We start from the raw sequence: 18654 nt of genomic DNA, 5'->3' as shown, positions 1-18654 counted from the left end.
TGGGACCAAGACAATGTGGCTATACAAGTCGCTAGATGACTCCTCATTTACCTCTAACTTCAACATTTCTTGTATTTCCTTGATAACCTGCGCTTGGTCTTTGTTGATCTACTACGCCAGGTGGGGTTACAATGCCATGTAAGACTAAATTGGTCCTCCCTGGTTTATCAGAAAAAACATCTTAGAATTCATTAACAAGGTTCCCCAAGGGAGACTTCAGCTTGTCTGAATTCAAAGGTTCAAGGGGTGGAGAGATCCTGTTGGACTGTGGAATCTGTGGACGAAGGTCACTATGGCCATTACCAGAGCTTACAAAAAACACCTCTTGATCCTTCCATGCTTTCAACAGGTTAACATGGTAAATCTTCCTTTCTTTATGGGAGTCAGGTTGAGAGACTTCATAATTTACTTTGCCAACCTTTCTAATTACTTCAAATGACCCTTGCCACTTTGCTGGTAATTTACTTCCCTTAGTAGGTAACAACAACAGGATTTTATACCCAGGTGAAAAAACTTGAATTTGGGCATTACAATTATAGAGAAGGTTTTGAGCTTTCTGTGCATTTACTAAATCTTACCAACTGACCTAGTAGTTCTATGTGATTATGCATCTGGATCACATATTGAAGGATGCTTTCTCCCTCTATTGGTTGTTCTTTCCATGCTTCCTGCAGAAGGTCAAGAACACTACGTGGCTTCCTCCCATAAAGAAGCTCAAAAGGGGCAAAGCCAGTAGAAGCCTGGGGCACTTCTCTGATTGCAAATAACAAATAGGATAGAAGCTCATCCCACGTTTTTCTGTCTCTATAATCTTCTTTAACATAGACTTTAGTGTATGGTTGATCTTTTCACTAAGCCATCCATTTGGGGATGATATACTGAGGTTCTGACCGATTTAATTTTTAACAACTTTAACACCCCCTGCATTAACTTAGACATAAAATTTGTCCCTTGGTCGGTAAGAACTTCTTTAAGTAATCCACCCCTGGAAAACAGCTCCTTTAACTTAGTTGCTACCTGTTTGGCTGTAGCGACCCTTAAGGGAAATGCCTTCGGATAATGGGTGGCATAGTCAACCACAACTAAAATTAGTTTATAGCCTTTAGACGGTGGTTCAATTGGACCCACTAAATCAATCTATTTTTTAAAGGGGACCCTGCAATTGGGAGAGGGATCAGCGGGGCAGGAGACGGTCGGTTTACAGTTGTATTTTGACACTCTGAACAAGCGGGACAGAACCGTGAGACCTCAGCATAAACACCTGGCCAATAGAACCAACAGGTCATTCTTTCCACCATGTTATCCCATCCCAATTGACCACCCCAAGGAACTGCATGGGCTTAAAACAGAACCTGCTTTCTGAAAGGGCCCAGGACCACCAACTGTCGTATCACCTCCCCCGTTTGTTTGTGCTTGTCTAGTCGATATAAAACCTCTCTAAGCAACTCAAAATGGGGAAATTTGGCTTCTGTTACATGTGACAAGCGGAAACCATTCACTGAAAGAACCTGTTCAAACGCCTTTTTTAAAGAAGGATCTTCCAATTGGGGCTTCTTAAATCAGGCTGATTTAAGAAGCCCCAAGGGGAAGTGTTAAGACCTCTTCATTAATACTACTTAATTGAACATCAGCATTATTCCCCACAATACGAGGATTAGGCAGGCTGCTAGACACAGTGGGCTTGATTCAGACCCACTCGTGAGCGCATAGCGCTAGCAAGCAGGTTGATGGTCCCCCACTGCGGATGTGCACGCCGGAGCCGGCTCCGGCATGCACATGCGCAAGCCCCGGAGCGAGACAGAAATTCTCTTGTTCCGGGACTCACTACAAAAGGAGCGGCTGTCGATGTTGATCGACAGCTCACCCCGTTTTGTAGGTGGGGCGGGGGAGTGGCTACACAAACTGAGGCATTCCCGAAGGAACGCCTGCCGTTTGTGGGCGGCCCTACTGACATCACTTGTGATGTCAGTAGGTGGACTTCCTGCTCTATTAGAGCAGGAAGTCCACTGGGGCTTGAGGCCATGAGACCCTACCACAAGGGTCTCGTCGCAAGCCCGATGGTCGCGATGGTCTTGACCATTGCGACCATCACCTGGCCACTCGCATAAGTTGTGGGTGGTCACCCACAGCTATGCAAGTGGCCAGGATGCCATCTTTAAAAGAAAGGGACGCCCTGATTCAGAGCGAGCGCTCTCAAAGAACGTCCGGCTTTGAATCAGGCCCAATGTTCCTAGACCTCTCAGCATTACCAGGTTCATCAGAATTATCAGATATATTGACATGAACCGGAACATCAGCATTTACAGGCACATTGCGAGCAGTAGCATTATGGGAGGAGACCTTTTTTCACAACAAAACATCACAAGCACGCAAGTCTCTGTGATCCCTTCTCCTTTGTTTCTTAGATTTAGGAGCCTTTACCTGAGACAGAAACAAATCAGGGGAAAAGGGAAATGTCTCTCCAAGGGTTGCTGCAGAACAAGAGCCCGGAAGTGAGTCCAGTCACGACCTATTAGCACAAGTTAACTGTGCTAATAGGTCAACTGTTGACAACTGTTGTCCGAATTGGGGTGGAAATAATTCCACATGTGAGAAGTGGATTTTTTTGTCTTTTGCCCCGGCATGACAACAATGGGCTTTGGCTTTTTCAATCCATGGGCAACAGCTGTTGCCTTACTTACACAAAGGACATCCTCGGCATCAACATCCTCATCACCAACATCTTCATCATCAACATCCTCATCATCCTTAGCACCTTCAACTACCAAAATATCCTCCTCCTCCATGTGCAATTCCACAGAAGCATCCTCACTGACTACGTCTGCAAGATGTTGACTGCCCTTCCCCACATTTACAGAGGGCACACAAATTTTGGAACTTGGAGGATCCTCCAGTACACTAGTATTTAGGTCTGGCTCACGTATGGCAACCGCGGACACACTTGCACTCTCCTCAGGGATTTGTGATTTCGATTTCTCAGGGCACACAGTTGTTTTTTCCAAAGGGCTATCAGAATCAGCAGTCTTCCTAAAGAAAGGCCAAGGCCTTATCCTTTCCTTGCCACTTTGTGTAGTGAATGGCATATCGCCAATTTTTGGTTTATCTAAAGGCAAATTTCCTTTCAATTTTTTTTTCTTAACTTCAGTACAAGTGGCTTTACCATATCGATGAGCGTGACTTAAGCCCTGAGGCATGGGCCTTCATAGAGGATGAGGAAGTTGACGGCCTTGCACTGCTGGTGACACCTACAACATGTGGTTCTTGGTCTTGCTCTCCTGTCATGTGACAGCCCTCCATATTTTCTGCGGTCTTGAAGCAGTGTCACAAGCACCAATAGTGTAGCCAAGGTGCGGTTTCAAAATTCACACACGTGCAGTCAGGCACACACACAGAAATATTAGACATAAAAAAGAATTGACTTTTATTTTTTTTCAGCTCCAGAACTTGGGCCCAGAGCAGCGATTGATCACGACTGGAGTCGGGCAGCACTAGGTTGCAACTTGCGTTGCTGGATCTTAAGCCTAACATGCACACACACACAGAAAAATATTACACTAAAAGACACATTTTTATTTTTGTTACACTATATACTGTATATTTTTTTGGGGGGAGTCCAGAACTTGGGCCCAGATGGACGCAGCACCAGCCCAGATGTATTCTGCACCAGCCCAGATGGACACAGCAGACAGCAGAGCACCAGCCCAGAATGGATCAGCACTCAGCAGCACCAGCCCAGGACATAGAACACAGCACCACTCTCCCAGCCCTACACTACCCACCCTCCCTGTTCAGTCTCCACAGCCAGAGTGAAATAGCGTCCGCCGCGTGGTCCCTATATACTACATTGATCATAGAGACGTAAGCTCGCGAACCGTGAGATTTCCGACTCTATGGTTTTGCCTCGGTTTCGAGATCCGAGTCAGGCAGGAAACTCCAAGCCTGCTTGGATCTGACTCGGATCTGCAAAATTCGGGTGGGCTCGGTTCTCTGAGAACCGAACCCGCTCATCTCTAGTTAACAGCAGAGCAGATGACCATACTATCTCCCATGTACGTATGTAAGTCTGACGGTTTATATATATAACTGCTATAAATATTGCAGCTAGGCTGGATGAATCTCTGCACTTGCCGCAACTCGCAGGCCATTACATTTGGCTCTGGGTTGGCATTTCCATGATAAATGAAAGATGGATGATAGTTATTAAAAATAAAATAAAAATGTGACTGGGATAGCAATTGCTTTGCCCCACACTTGCAGAGCTGTCACGGTGTTTAATCTGTGGTGTCATGTTATTGGAATGTATACCTGGGGAATGTGGGAGGTGCGTGGTTTAAAGGTATAGAAACCTCTGATATACCGATCATGGCACATTTTCTCCAAGAATCAGTCAGCAGCCTAGTCCCAGGGAGAGTGAGAGATGGAATTCCTATACTCTGTGGTTTGGGCTGTGGTGCTGGCATTGCTGGTTCTATACATTTCCTCTGTGTTTAATGACTGGAAGACAACACCAAAGAATTTTCCTCCAGGCCCGAGACCTCTGCCTATCATTGGTAACCTACATATCCTTAATTTAAAGAAGCCTTATCTGACTTTAATGGAGGTGAGTGGATGCACAGTACATGGAATCAATGAGGCCTCTTCATTGATCCTAGTTAATGTGAGATAACCCACGGCAACCAATTACTAGTTTAAGTTTTTGAGAATTAGACCTTGGATCTAACACATGCCATTCTACTGTACAAAGTACTGTATGAAGTATCTTGGTTTGGATGACATAGAAATATTGCCCGTTCAGTAGAACAACCGATATATCTATCAGTGTGCACCCAGCTTTAGAATGTTTTAAAGTTTTTGTTTTTATGACCTGCAGCCGAGATTGTTTACATTCACAAGTGATTTTATCTATGAGAGACATTCCTCCACAAGCTAAGGGGAGAAGGCCCCTCATATAATGAAAGTTTTCTATGGTTTTAGAGCGAGTACATTTCAATGTTTAATTTCAGAAATTGTATAACATTCTTTCAAATTGAATTTGTATGACACATTTGTTACCCTTTTAAAAAGAAAATTCTCGTTCTAGAAACATGTGAATGTTATAAAGAGTATGCTATTTCTTTTCTTTTTAAATAGATCACAGAGAACTCTGACAAATCTGTCAGAGTGATAGCAGCTTTTTCCGTATCATAATAAGTGGTTCATATATATATATATATATATATATATAGATATATATAGATATATATATATATTTACATACTCACCTACAATGCCCTCACCCATTCATCTCCCACTTACATTTCTGACCTTCTCTCCCTTCACACTCCCGCCCACCCACTTCGCTCAACAAATACATGCCGCCTCTCTTGCTAACTGATTACTTCCTCCACTCCCGCCTCCAAGATTCTGCCCGTGCTGCTCCCTACCTCTGGAACTCTCTCCCTCTCCCTATCAGACTCTCTACCTCTCTACAAACGGGCTCTCAAGACCCACTACTTCATCAAGGCCTTCCAGCTCTCATCCTAACCCACCTCATGTTCTTTCCTCCCTATCTACCCCTTCTGTATCACGCCGGTCTGTCTGCCCCTCCCCATTAGAATGTAAGCTCTCACGAGCAGGGACCTCTTCCCTCATTTGCTTCTCCCTACACTTTATTCTACTCCTTACTCCCCATAAGGGCACCTAACACGGCCCCGCACCGCACACCCTGCACCCATATTATTTTAAACTTACCTCCCCGTGGTCCCACGGCGGGTGTCAGCGCTGCTCAGAACTAATGGTCCGGTGGCTGGCCGGCCGCATCAGTCGGCTGCCGGCCACCGGGAAGAGAGGAGGGGGCCCCGCACGGGAGTGCACACGGGCCCCCTCCTCTCTTAAGATGCCCCTGGTGCCAGGGTCTACTGCGCATGCGCTAGTCTCCATGAATATGGAGGCCATGCTATTTTCTCTACTGTGCATGCGCAAATCTCTGGGGAAACGACCGCCACGCCATTCTCCCAGTGATTTCCGTCTAATTGACAGGCTGTGCCCGGTGGTGGTGGGTGGGGAGTGAGCAGACCTGGCCTCCGTTACAGAAAATAGGGACACTCCTCCCTGTTTCCTGGCCTCGGCGAGGGTCAATCTGAATAACCTCAGGGTTACTCAGACTGCCGATAGTGTCACAGTAGATCCAATGTTACGTCGTTGGACGAAACACTCGAATCTGTGGTGCGGTCAGAAGGCGTCTATTCATACCAGTGGCCACCTGCGGCATTAGCATATTAGCTGTATGGTATCGCACAGTCGCTTCCCTGTGAAGCGTATCATACAATTTTGAATCCGGTGAATCCGGCCCTATGGGGTAGTATTCAGACAAAGAGGAAGGGGACGCCAAGCAGCAGAATCTGCATAAACTAGAGTCATTTATTGGTGCATAAATAGCAGCATTTCTGATCTGTATTAGACATTTTATCAAGCTGTAGCATCACACAAAGGCTCAAAAAAGAATCAGTCATATCATAATGACATCAGGTAGGTAATTAATCCATTAGCATACAGATTAGAGAAAAAAAAGGACAAGAAAGAGAAAACAAAGAGGAAACATAGGGCTACATTTATCAACAAAGCTTAGGGCCAGATTGGGGGGGGGGCACACGGCAGGGGCAATCACCCCAGGGCCCCACACACATGGTCAGTATGACCATGCAATAGCAGAGAACAAATGACCAGAGGCACCTGTTCACAGACCGGGGCTGCCGTGGCTCTGTGGGTCTCATTCAGACCTGGTCGCAAGCGCCGATGCGCTCGCAACCGGGTCGATGGTCCCCACAGAGCATGCGCACGACGGAGCCGGCTCTGTCGTGCGCATGCGCGAGACCCGGCTAGCGATGGGCGCTCCGTCGCTAGGGGTCTCGTAGCAGACGGGGCGAGCTGTCGATGTTGAGTGACAGCTCACCCCGTTTGCTGGGCGGGCCGGGGGTGTGCCCGGCTAAACAGAGGTGTTTCAGTCGGAACGCTTGCCATTTGGGGGCGGCCCCACTGACATCATTGATGATGTCAGTGGGGAACTTCCTGCTCAAACAGAGCAGGAAGTTCCCTGGGGCTTACAAGAGCCCAGACCCAACCTTAGGGTCTGGTTGTAAGCCCCGATGGTCGCGATGGTGATGACCATCGTGACCATCACCCTGGTCGGTCGCTAGAGTTGTGGGTGGTAACCCACAGCCTAGCGATCGACCAGAAGGCGGCACTTTAAAAAGTAAGTGGCCGCCCTCATTCAGAGCAATCGCTTGCAGCAAGCGATCGACTCTGAATGAGGTCCAGGGATCTTCTGCATGCACAGTGAGTGTGTACAGCGCAGAGTGGCACCCGATACCCTCATCAGCGTCATGTGATGTACAGTATCATGTCCATGGCGCTGATGCGGGGACTCACTTGGGAGCCGCTCTACACTGTATGACTTGTGACTGTTGATGCAGAACACAGAAGAGTAGAAAGGGAGTGAGGGGTCTATTCAGTAAAGCCATGGAGAGAAATAAAATGGAGAAAGATAAGTCCCAGTCTCAGAGGCATGTGTGGGGGAAGGGTCATGTGGTGATGGCGGCACTGTGTAGCAAATGGGGGCACTGTAAGGCATATTCAGGGTGGGAGGCATCTTGGGACATATGGGGGGGACACTGTGGTGTGTCACTTTTGTTGGAAGGGCCTTCACAACTAAGTTTCCCCGGGGGCCCCACAAGCCTTATTCGGGCCCTGAAGATGCTTATTACCAGTGGCATAATTTTTCTAGTATTACAGTGATACTAACAATATGCCATTGGCATTTATCATAACTTGCCTCTCCGACAAACTCCAGCGACATCCCACTCCTTAGTGGCATCACGCTGTTGTTGCCAGCAATGGCCAGTCTGTGCATGTACAGCACATCACACCCCTGGATTAGCCATGATAATAATACAGCCCCCTGGACAGAGCACAGTACACAATAATGCCACGTATAACACATAATGACACACAGTAATACCCTTATAACAAATTATGCCTCTCCGTAATGCCCCTATTTCACATTATGCTACACCGTAATGCCACATACAACACATTATGCCACACAGTAATGCCCCTTACACATTATGCCCCTTATACCACATAATGCCACACAGTAATGCCCCTAATAGCACATTATGCCACACAGTAATGCCCATTACATCCCACCCTTGCAGATCTACTTCACCAACCCTCCTCTTTGCTCCTGCCAGTCTGTCACCTCAGCTCAAGACAGGTTGCACAGTTTGTATGTCAATGTAGAACTAGATTATTGGGAACATAGTTTATAACCTGTAAACTGTGTTTATCAAGTTAGCGTCCCTTATACAGTGCCCCCTATAGTTGTGCCCCATATGCAATGACCCCTGTACTAGTGCCACTTATGCAATGCTCCCTGTAGTCGTGCCCCTTAAAGTAGTGCCAATATGCAGTGCTCCCTGTAGCTGTGCCCATGCAGTGCCCCCTTAGTTGTGCCCCTAAAGTAGTGCCCCCTGTAGTTGTGCCCCTTCAAGTAGTGCCCACTGAAGTTGTGCCCCTTCAAGTAGTGCCCCTGTAGTTGTGCCCCATCAAGTAGTGCCCCTGTAGTTGTGCCCCTTCAAGTAGTGCCCCTTCAAGTAGTGCCCCCTGTAGATGTGCCCCTGTAGTTGTGCCCCTTCAAGTAGTGCCCCCTGTAGTTGTGCCCCTTCAAGTAGTGCCCCCTGTAGTTGTGCCCCTTCAAGTAGTGCCCCCTGTAGTTGTGCCCCTTCAAGTAGTGCCCCTGTAGTTGTGCCCCTTCAAATAGTGCCCCCTGTAGCTGTGCCCCTTCAAGTAGTGCCCCCTGTAGCTGTGCCCCTTCAAGTAGTGCCCCTGTAGTTGTGCCCCTTCAAGTAGTGCCCCCTTTAGCTGTGGCCCTTCAAGTAGTACCCCTGTAGTTGTGCCCCTGTAGTTGTGCCCCTTCAAGTAGTTCCCCTCTAGTTGTGTCCCTTCAAGTAGTGCCCCCTGTAGTTGTGCCCCTGTAGTTGTGCCCCTTCAAGTAGTTCCCCTCTAGTTGTGTCCCTTCAAGTAGTGCCCCCTTTAGCTGTGGCCCTTCAAGTAGTACCCCTGTATTTGTGCCCCTGTAGTTGTGCCCCTTCAAGTAGTTCCCCTCTAGTTGTGCCCCTTCAAATAGTGCCCCCTGTAGTTGTGCCCCTTCAAGTAGTGCCCTCTCCTGTAGCCGTGCCCCCCCAAACCTCTCCCCCTCTGTACTTACCTGACTCAGTGCAGCTGTCATCCGGGCTGTCTCTCCCCCTGCCATGCTGACTGGATCTAAATTGATCCAGCAGATGGGGCCGCTCAGGTCCCTCACATCGCGGCTGACGTCATGACATCACCTGCGCACTGCATTACTGGGAACGCTGGCCTCTGAAGTGATCGGATACTTCCTTAGCCTTCTATCACTTCAGAGGCCAGCGCTCACAGTTGCAGTGGCGAAGCTATGACCCCCAAGCCACCGCAGGGGCTGCGGGGACAGTAGTTACGCCACTGATCCGAAGAAGTAGCATTGGCTGATCCCACAGGTTTGGTGCCATTGTTGGCAGTGGGAAGGAGATGATAGTACTCTATCAGGGGTATTCAATATGGGTGCAATAACATCATTTTTGCGTTAATATCGCAATTAAGACGTCATTATCGCAGGTTTTACTTTTACACCATATTCAATATCAAAGACTTATCGCATTTTTGAAAAGTCGAAGTTAAAAAACGTGGATAAGTTTTCACCATTGAATAGGTGTCGAAAAAAAGTGCAGAATGGGGTTTAGGGGTGCAGGCTTAAAAAAAATAGCCTGCACCCCTGAGAATGTCATTTAAAAAAGAACTGTGTCAAAAAAAGTTTAAAAAAAAAAAATAGGGGGGGCGTGGCCTGACTGCAGACGCGAGTGGACACAATCCCTGTGGGCTCCTGCTGAATCCCCTACAAAAGGGGTTAATGAGACCCTCTCCCGGACCCCAAAGGTCTGAAGCGCTTTGCGGGGCCTCTCGGGAGTCTGCTGGGACACCTGCGGCTGTGTCAGAAGTCCGGGGAAAGTGTCAGCCGACCACCGGCGCATAGCGACGCACTGAGGCCTGTCAGACCTGTGAAGCCGGGGACTGGATTTGGAGTGGGACCCGCCGGAGCGCCCCGCGGTAACGCGCAACTCGCGCCTTAAGGTAGCCTCTCTCTCCTGCCCCGCATTATCCGGAGATCTCTTTGAGGGACTGCTGGTGCTCACCTTACCCTCTAGAAGGAGGATTAACAGGCCCCAGGAGTCGGCTGTATTTGTAGCTGGGCGTCCTGCACTCAGCCTGCATCTGTCAACTGCGCTGTCCTGCTGGTGTGAGTAGGTGGCTTAGGCTGCCTGATATAAACTGGCTTGAGATTGCTCCCCTCCTGTCTTTCCCCCAGTCCTGACATCCAAGAGTCAGGGGCAGATTTTCCCCAGCACAGCCAGGCCTGAAATGAGATCTCTATAAAGGTCCGGTGGCCATTTTGGAAAGTATTCAGGCTGACTCTTCTGCTTAAGCACAGCCAATTTTATTTTATTTGAGCAAATCTATCAGTAATTACTCTGCAAGTATATTCTGAACTCAGTGAGATGTAGTCGCTACTTTACTTTAACACATGTTCAATACCGCCTATAGTAAGACCTGAGATCAGTTCAGCATATTGAAGTCATTACATGTTGGTGTGTCTGTGCTAATTCATATTTCTATTCTGCAACAATCTTAATATCATACATGGCGCCTAAGAAGCCGAGAGTCGAGAAACCTGTCTCTCAAATTTCTTTCTTCAAAGCCTCATCTCAATCTCCTAAATCAAAGGCTGTTGAGGAGTCTGCAGCACGAAAGGGGTCCGCTATATCTCAACCTGCACAAAGCGAAGGGGCGACACCTCCGGGCCCCTCTCAGGATACTTCAGAGGATGGAGAAGTTCTTACAGTGGGTACAATGAAAAAACTCCTCTCACAATTTAAAAATGAAGTTGCAGCTGAATTTTGGGCTACTCTTCAGTCTTGTCAACACTCCACAGATGATCTTGGAGGTCGTACGGATGATTTGGAGACGAAAATGGGTGAAGTGGTGGGGTCACATAACGATCTCATCACAATGCATGAAGCAATGCAGAATGAAATAGCATCACTCAAAGATAAAGTGTGTGACTTGGAGGACCGTTCACGCCGAAATAATCTAAAGCTACGAGGCGTTCCTGAGAATATATCCAATAGCAGCCTCCACGATTACACAATGTCTCTGTTTCAAAAGCTTCTTCCTTCTGCGAAATCTACTGATCTTTTGATCGACCGTATTCATAGGCTCCCCAAAGCCAAAAGGGCACCAGAGAACGCATCAAGAGATGTCCTCATGTGTATGCACTTCTTCCATATTAAAGAGGCTCTGTTGAAAGCTGCTCGTCCATCGGAGGAAACGGCCGCTGTTATGGGCCAGTTGCAATTATATGGAGATCTATCGCAGGCTACTCTACTAAAGAGACGTTCACTTCAACCTATCACTTCTGCCCTTCGAAAAGCTGATATTCTTTACAGATGGGGCTTTCCTACTAAACTCCTCATCTCACGCAATGGCTCCTTGACCACCATTTCCTCTATTGAAGAGGGTGAGAAATTTCTTTCAGAGATGAAGGTAGAAGTGTCCTCTTCTAGATGCTCTCCTCTTCGCCATATTCAGAAGGACTGGTCGACTGCTGAATCGTAATGATTTCGAATAACTTTGTTTTTTGTTTTTTCCCCATGCCTATATGGTAGAGTTGATTAGTCTCAAGAACCGTAAGACTGTAATATTGAGTTAGATTCTTTGTTATTATGTTGGTCATAGTGTCTAAATGAGTTCCTCTGTAGGCTGGGGAGAAATTCAAGTTATCTTATCTCAGGTCTAGAAGTTCCGCTGATCTAGGTTATAGTTATGACCTTGTATTCCTAATGTTGTTTAAGGTGGTGTATGACATGTGTTTAATTTCCCATGTACCCCAATCGTGTTGCCATGGTTAGGCAACCGTCTCTGACCTCAAGTGAGGGCATTTCAGTTAGTTTATCTTTTTGTTGTTATTTAATTTTTATCATTGTGTTTTTATTTTTCTGTTTTTTATTTATTCATTTATTTTTTCTTCCCCCTTTTGTTTTTTTATTATTTGATTGTAGTAGGCCAAGATGTACTGATTCAAATTGTCGCTATACACAGCTCAGGGGTTACAAATTCCCACTGGTTTTCAACTATCTCATAATACTTTATTATGGTTAATCTGATATCAATTAATGCCAAAGGGCTTAATTCACAGCATAAGAGAAGGCTCGCTTTAAATCATTTCCATAAATTAAAGGCTCAAATTGTAGCAGTTCAGGAGACACATTTCTGCGTCTCCTCTCCACCAGCGTTTAATAATGATAGATTTCCCCTTTGCTATATGGCTAGCGGTCCATCTAAGAAAGCTGGAGTAGCAATCCTTATCTCAAAACATTGTTCATTTGTACTGAACAAACAATATTCTGACCCGGGAGGGAGATATTTAGTGCTGGTGGGTCAATTAGAGGGTAAGGAGGTTACCATAGCGTCCCTATATGCCCCCAATACACGTCAATTGAATTTTTGTAGGAAATTTTGTGCTTTTCTCCAGAAATACAGTAAAGGTGCCATTATTATTATGGGAGACTTTAACCTTGTGCCCGACCCCTTGTTAGATAGGTCCAGTAAAAGTTTGCCCAGGAATCAGCAGTCTACCGAGTGTTCTAGAGGATTCCGACAGCTCCTTGCAGAATATGAGCTATATGACATTTGGAGAATTAAACATCCAGCAGATAGAGATTTCTCATTTTTCTCACATGTTCATGGCTCGTACTCAAGAATAGACTTAGTACTAGCTGATAAATTTACGCTATCTTCTATTAAAAAAATAGATATTATGCCTATGGCATGGTCTGATCATTCCCCTATTTTCTTTTCATGGGACATTGCACATAGACAACATATCCCTGGCCCGTGGAGATTAGGTAAACATATGTTTGCTCAGCCAGAGGCTCAACAACATATTCAGAAGTCCTTATCGGAATACTTAATCAATAACAAACCAGATGAGACCTCTGTCTTTAATTTTTGGTGCACCTTGAAGGCTGTTGTTCGGGGCTCTGCAATACAAATTGCCGCCAAGTTTAAACGAGAATATAGATTAAAATGGGCAAACTTAGAAGAGGTTGTTATCTCACTAGAAACAGCTCATAAAGCGGACCCAGCAAATAAAACCATATATAAAGAGTTAGCTGGGGCACGCAAGCAACTTAATGTCTTTTTACTACAGGAGGTGCATAGGAACCTTGCCCGTTTGAATCAGAAGTTCTATGTATTTGGAAACCGTGCATCGAGATTACTTGCCCGTAAGTTAAGAGGAAAGCGGGCTAGAGAAAAGATATATTCGATTAATAAATCGAAAGGGGGTAGGGTGATCGATCCGTTTAAAATAGCAAACTCCTTTGCTGAGTATTATGCTAAATTATATAATCTACGGGAGGATCCTTTTACTCCTCAACCAAGCTTAGAGGGAATTAAAGAGTTCCTCAGGGATGTAGAAATCCCTGTCCTAGACTCGGCCACATGTGAAACTCTTAATGCTCCGTGGACCATAGAAGAGGTTGAGAAAGCTATAGATCTCATGCCCTTAGATAAAGCCCCTGGTCCTGATGGATATCCCTCTAATTTTTATAAGGTTTACAAGGCGGATTTGGCGCCGGTACTTTTACTAGTGTTTAATGAAGCTACCAAGTCAGGAGTATTTCCCAAAGAAATGCTAGAAGCCCAGATTATAGCCATTCATAAACCAGGCAAACCCACCACTGAGGTTCAGAATTATAGGCCCATTGCTCTACTAAATGCTGATATTAAGCTCTTCGCCAAATTAATAGCTTTAAGACTCAACCCACTGCTACCATCTTTAATTAATGCAGACCAGGTGGGTTTTGTTATGGGTCGCCAATCACCTGATAACACCAGACGAGCCTTTAATATTATAGAACATTGTGAGAAGGCTCAAAAACAACTACTACTCTTATCATTAGACGCGGAAAAGGCCTTCGACAGACTACACTGGGGCTACCTCCGGGAGGTTTTTACAAAATTTGGGTTTCAGGGATTAATTGTAGATTCCATTCTGGCATTGTACACGGTCCCCTCAGCTAGGGTATATGTAAACGGTTGCCTTTCCTCTAATTTTAGCATCTCTAATGGCACCCGTCAGGGGTGTCCTCTCTCCCCATTAATTTTCGCGCTAGCAATTGAGCCTCTGGCTGAAAAAATCAGAGGGTCACATGAAATTCAGGGCCCTAAGCTGGGGAATACTAGCCACAAAATTTGTCTATTTGCGGATGATGTTTTGATTAGTCTGTATAATCCCCGAGACTCCCTCCCTGCTCTACACCATCTGCTGGATGCTTATTCAAGGGTCTCATTATATAAGCTTAATTCTAATAAATCCGAAGCCCTCCCAATAAATATCCCCACGGACACATTAGAATTTTTAAAATCATCCTTTAACTATTCATGGGTATCATGTTCCCTGAAATATTTAGGAGTGCGCCTGACTAGAACCAAAGATATAATTGAATGCAATTATGCCCCTCTACTGGCCAATTTTGAAGTGGCCTTGAAAGACTGGATGCTACATGAAGTATCCTGGCTGGGCAGAATAGCTGCCTTTAAAATGGTGCTACTGCCAAAACTGCTGTATCTGTTTCGTACTATTCCCAGAGTTCTTCCTAAACCTATGTGCAATAAATTTAACAAAGCCATAGGCCGATACATCTGGAAAGGGGGTAGGCCGAAAATAGCAAGAGCAACTCTCTCTTTACCTAAACTTGAAGGAGGAGTTGCATTCCCAGATATAGAGAAATACCAGTATGCTTGTTTGATAAATCAGGCGAGAGATTGGTTTATGGAGGATAACATTAAACCTTGGGTTGCGTGGGAATCGGAGGCCGTTAAACCCCTAGCTCTCCCAGATTTGTTATGGCTTCCGGTCGCCGCAGAGCCCCCAAGTTCCAGGCACTCTGGTTCAGTTGGTGCCACAATACAGGCATGGAATAGATTCGTTATTAAGCGTGAAGATGTTTCCTTACCGACAACTGCTCTCTCATTATCTTGTATAGCTAGACTAATTGGAAACCTACAGGTGGAGTCTTGGAATGCTGCAGGAATTAATTCATTGGGGGATATGATGTCGGGTGGAAAAGTTATCTCCTTTTCTGAGCTTCAGAGTAAGTTCAGTCTCCCGAAACAGGATTTTTTTAAATACTTGCAGATGCGGCATTGGGTTCAGAGCCTACCCTCCCTCAATCTCCAACACAGTTCCTTACCTGGGTATATACTAAAACAATTCCAGTCCTCTACTCAAAAAGGTGGCATTACATGGTGGTATCAACAGCTAATAACGGAGAATAGACCAAACAAATTCACATCATTACAAAAATGGGAGAAGGATTGGTCAAGAACATTGGAAAAGGAAGATTGGGAAATGGTTTTTCGAACCTGCTATAAGATGTCCCGTTGTATGAACCACTCAGAAATGTTCTTAAAATTGCTCCATAGATCATATTTCACCCCTGAGAAACAACATAAGATTTGGCCATCCATTTCTAAATTTTGCTGGAGAAAGTGTGGAGAAGTGGGCAGTATCTTCCATGTATTTTGGTCATGCCCTCTACTGAGACCTATTTGGGTCGAAGTGTTCACCTTGATTGGGGACATTGCGGGAGTGGGGATACCACTGGACCCGGTTATTGCTCTGTTTCATTTTTTCCCAGGGAACTTATCAAAGGGAGATAGATATATATTGGGGCACATTCTGATTTCTGCAAAAGCTGCTATTGCTCAATTGTGGAGAACAGACTGTGTGCCCAGCTTAGGTCATATAATAAATAAAGTAAATTGCCATTGTGATTTTGAGACAGCGGACAGCAACTATTCTACTGCGGTCTCTTCGCCCCATATGCTGTGGTTTAAATGGAAAGAATATAGGGATAGTCTGGGAGGAAATCCCTTGAGACCTGGCCCAACTGATATTGGAATACTACATTCTCCTTCTCCTTCCAATAATATTGTCTCTTGAGTTCCAAAAGTGTATTGTTTTGTCGATATAGAACTGGGTTATACAATACCGTTTTGAAAATGTGATATTTGTATGTATTTTCTGAGTGTGTAGTATCAAAAATTTAGCTATTTACTCTTTTTCTTTTGTCCCCCTCCTTTTATTTTATTGTGTTTTTAAATATTATTTTATTTTATTTTTTGTATATGTTATTGTTGAGATTATTATAATATTTCAATTTATTTACGGTATCTAATAAAAATATAATTGGTAAAAAAAAAAAAAAATAGGGACACCCCAAAAAATTAATTAAAAAAATTGGGGTGCAAAAAAAAAAAAAGGGAAAAAATTGTTTAACAATAGGTTCAGGGCTATTCTGCGAGTATGCGGCAGGTGTACTCTAGAATAGATTTATAGCGGCAGGTGCACAAATGCAGAATTTTTAAAAACTTACTTTAGGGACATCAAAATATGCTAGTACCCATTTTCATGTACCCCAAATTTGATGGGACCACTTAAAAAAACGAAAAAAATAACCTAAGTGCTCTTCTGCATCACTTCTTCAATGTCGGGAAAAAAACACCTGCTGCGGCTATTTAAATCCCCGACTTTCAATTAAAGGCTAAAACGGGGGTACCCATAGTGATCCCCCATGTTTTTACAACTTTAGGGGGGTCTTACAATTATTTTAAGGAAAAATTCGTAACTTTACGCAAATCCAACTTCGGAGTTTCCTGTTTTCGTTAATTTGATATTGAATCAGGGGATAAGCGGGAGCGCGCACCATACCTTTACGCAGAAAAAAACTCAGATATGAAACGTTAACTTCGCCAGGGAAGTTAACCGTTCATATTGAATACCCCTGTATGTAGTGAGGGATGTGGAGAGTCAGGAAAAGAGTTCCAGTGGTGAGGAGAAGCAGGGGCAATATCTTGGGGGTGGAAGTGGGAGAAGATGATCAGATGGGAGGAGAGACGGCAAACATTATTTTAAGTTTAATTATTTGTTGTGCAGTTCTGAAGCAAATGGCTAGTTACACTCTAACAATATATATGAAAATCTCTGATAACGATGTTCTTACTGCATGTAAAAAAGCTAATGTACCGAGTTATCTTCTTTCTACACCATTCTATCCATGAATCAACTTCAACTATGGGTCTTATATTGAGAATCAAACTGCTCATTACTGGCTACCGTTGGTGGCTGAACATCTTCATAACTTAGATCAGGTGTACATCTTGCAGCTTTTGCTACACGTTGATTCTAAATTGTAAAGGAAAGGGAAAAATAGGGATACCCGAGCACAAGTGGATAGAGGATGGTAAATAGAGTAGATGAGTAGCAAGCAATGTAATCTTACACCCACTATTACAGATCAATATTGTATCCTCAGATACCGCTGTCTCATGTGGGGGTGCTCCCCTGAGAGTATAAATATTATAATCACAAGGGGGGAAAGAGAAGAAAAGAACTCTCATCTTTTTGGGGGCACTTAGTAGCTAATGTAAAATCTAACTTTTATTAAATTATGTTAAAAAAAATATAAGTCAATACTAAGGCAAACATTAAAATAGACAGATATATCATTTATAGGCAATAATACAGCAAATATTGATAAATTATTCAAGTCTCAATAATTAGTGATTGAAGCAGCAGTCTTTCACAGTCTATATACACAGGAAATAATTGTATATAGGTTGAGTCTCCCATATCCAAATATTCCGAAATACGGAACTTTTTTGACATGACTGAGATAATGAAACCTTTTAAACCTTCTATCGGATGAGGTGTTGTCATGTGTGCAAACCACTTATCATACTAACATAAAATAAAGACACTGAGACGTGGATTTGGCAGATAACTTGATGGCGATTTATTGGAGAAATTAATATTATTTATTAATTCTTAAATTAATTAAGGATGTATGGTGGCAAAGAAAGGACGGCCAGAAATCAGCCAGATCTGCTATGCCCACACACAAACAACAAAAGACATAGCAGGCGTAGATCGCCCAGAGTGCATACACATAACCATGTAAACCATGTCAAACACAAAAGGTAACGCTCACCCTCTAACTTGACTACCCACCCATTTAGGTGATGATACTGCCCCCCGTTAGGTTGGTACAGCCAACTACCAGTCAACGAAGGGAGCGCCCTTAAATCATAATTGCACCTGGACTGGTGAACTGCCGTTCTTTCCCGCCACTACATAATTAACTACAACAACCTGCCAATAATTGCAAAGGGAAGGGAGGGTGGGCAATCTGGAACCAAGAGGCTTTGGCCCTCACTTCTAGCCCCTTATATAATGTCTCTATTGAAAACCCGCCCCTGCTAACGATAGGCTAACTCTAAACAGTAATTTGCATACATGCCGGCCCCCATCCTAGAGGTTTAACACACCTCTTTTCTTATGCAATCTTTCGGTTTCACTAAACCTTCTATCGGATGAGGTGTTGTCATGTGTGCAAACCACTTATCATACTAACATAAAATAAAGACACTGAGACGTGGATTTGGCAGATAACTTGATGGCGATTTATTGGAGAAATTAAT

The 18654-nt window shown here is 44.6% G+C and overlaps 1 protein-coding gene across 3 annotated transcripts in view; it reads left to right on the top strand.

Moving 5' to 3' along the window:
- Positions 1–18654, top strand: part of LOC148533726 (cytochrome P450 2K1-like) — a 134537-nt gene that overhangs the window by 21224 nt on the left and 94659 nt on the right. Inside the window, exon 1 of one of the 3 annotated variants that reach the window (XM_088467222.1) lies at positions 4373–4600. The exons of 1 other annotated variant lie outside the window; for it this stretch is intronic. In XM_088467222.1, the coding sequence (XP_088323348.1) occupies positions 4418–4600 (183 nt within the window). In that variant the 5' untranslated portion in view covers positions 4373–4417. Of the gene's footprint in view, positions 1–4372; positions 4601–18654 lie in introns of those variants that run through there. One more of the 3 variants, XM_088467225.1, reaches the window with a different exon arrangement.

This window comes from Taudactylus pleione, unplaced genomic scaffold (assembly GCF_031769625.1).
Source record: "Taudactylus pleione unplaced genomic scaffold, aTauple2 ptg000070l, whole genome shotgun sequence".
Classification (NCBI taxonomy): domain Eukaryota; kingdom Metazoa; phylum Chordata; class Amphibia; order Anura; family Myobatrachidae; genus Taudactylus; species Taudactylus pleione.
This window is presented reverse-complemented; position numbering and strand designations above follow the sequence as displayed.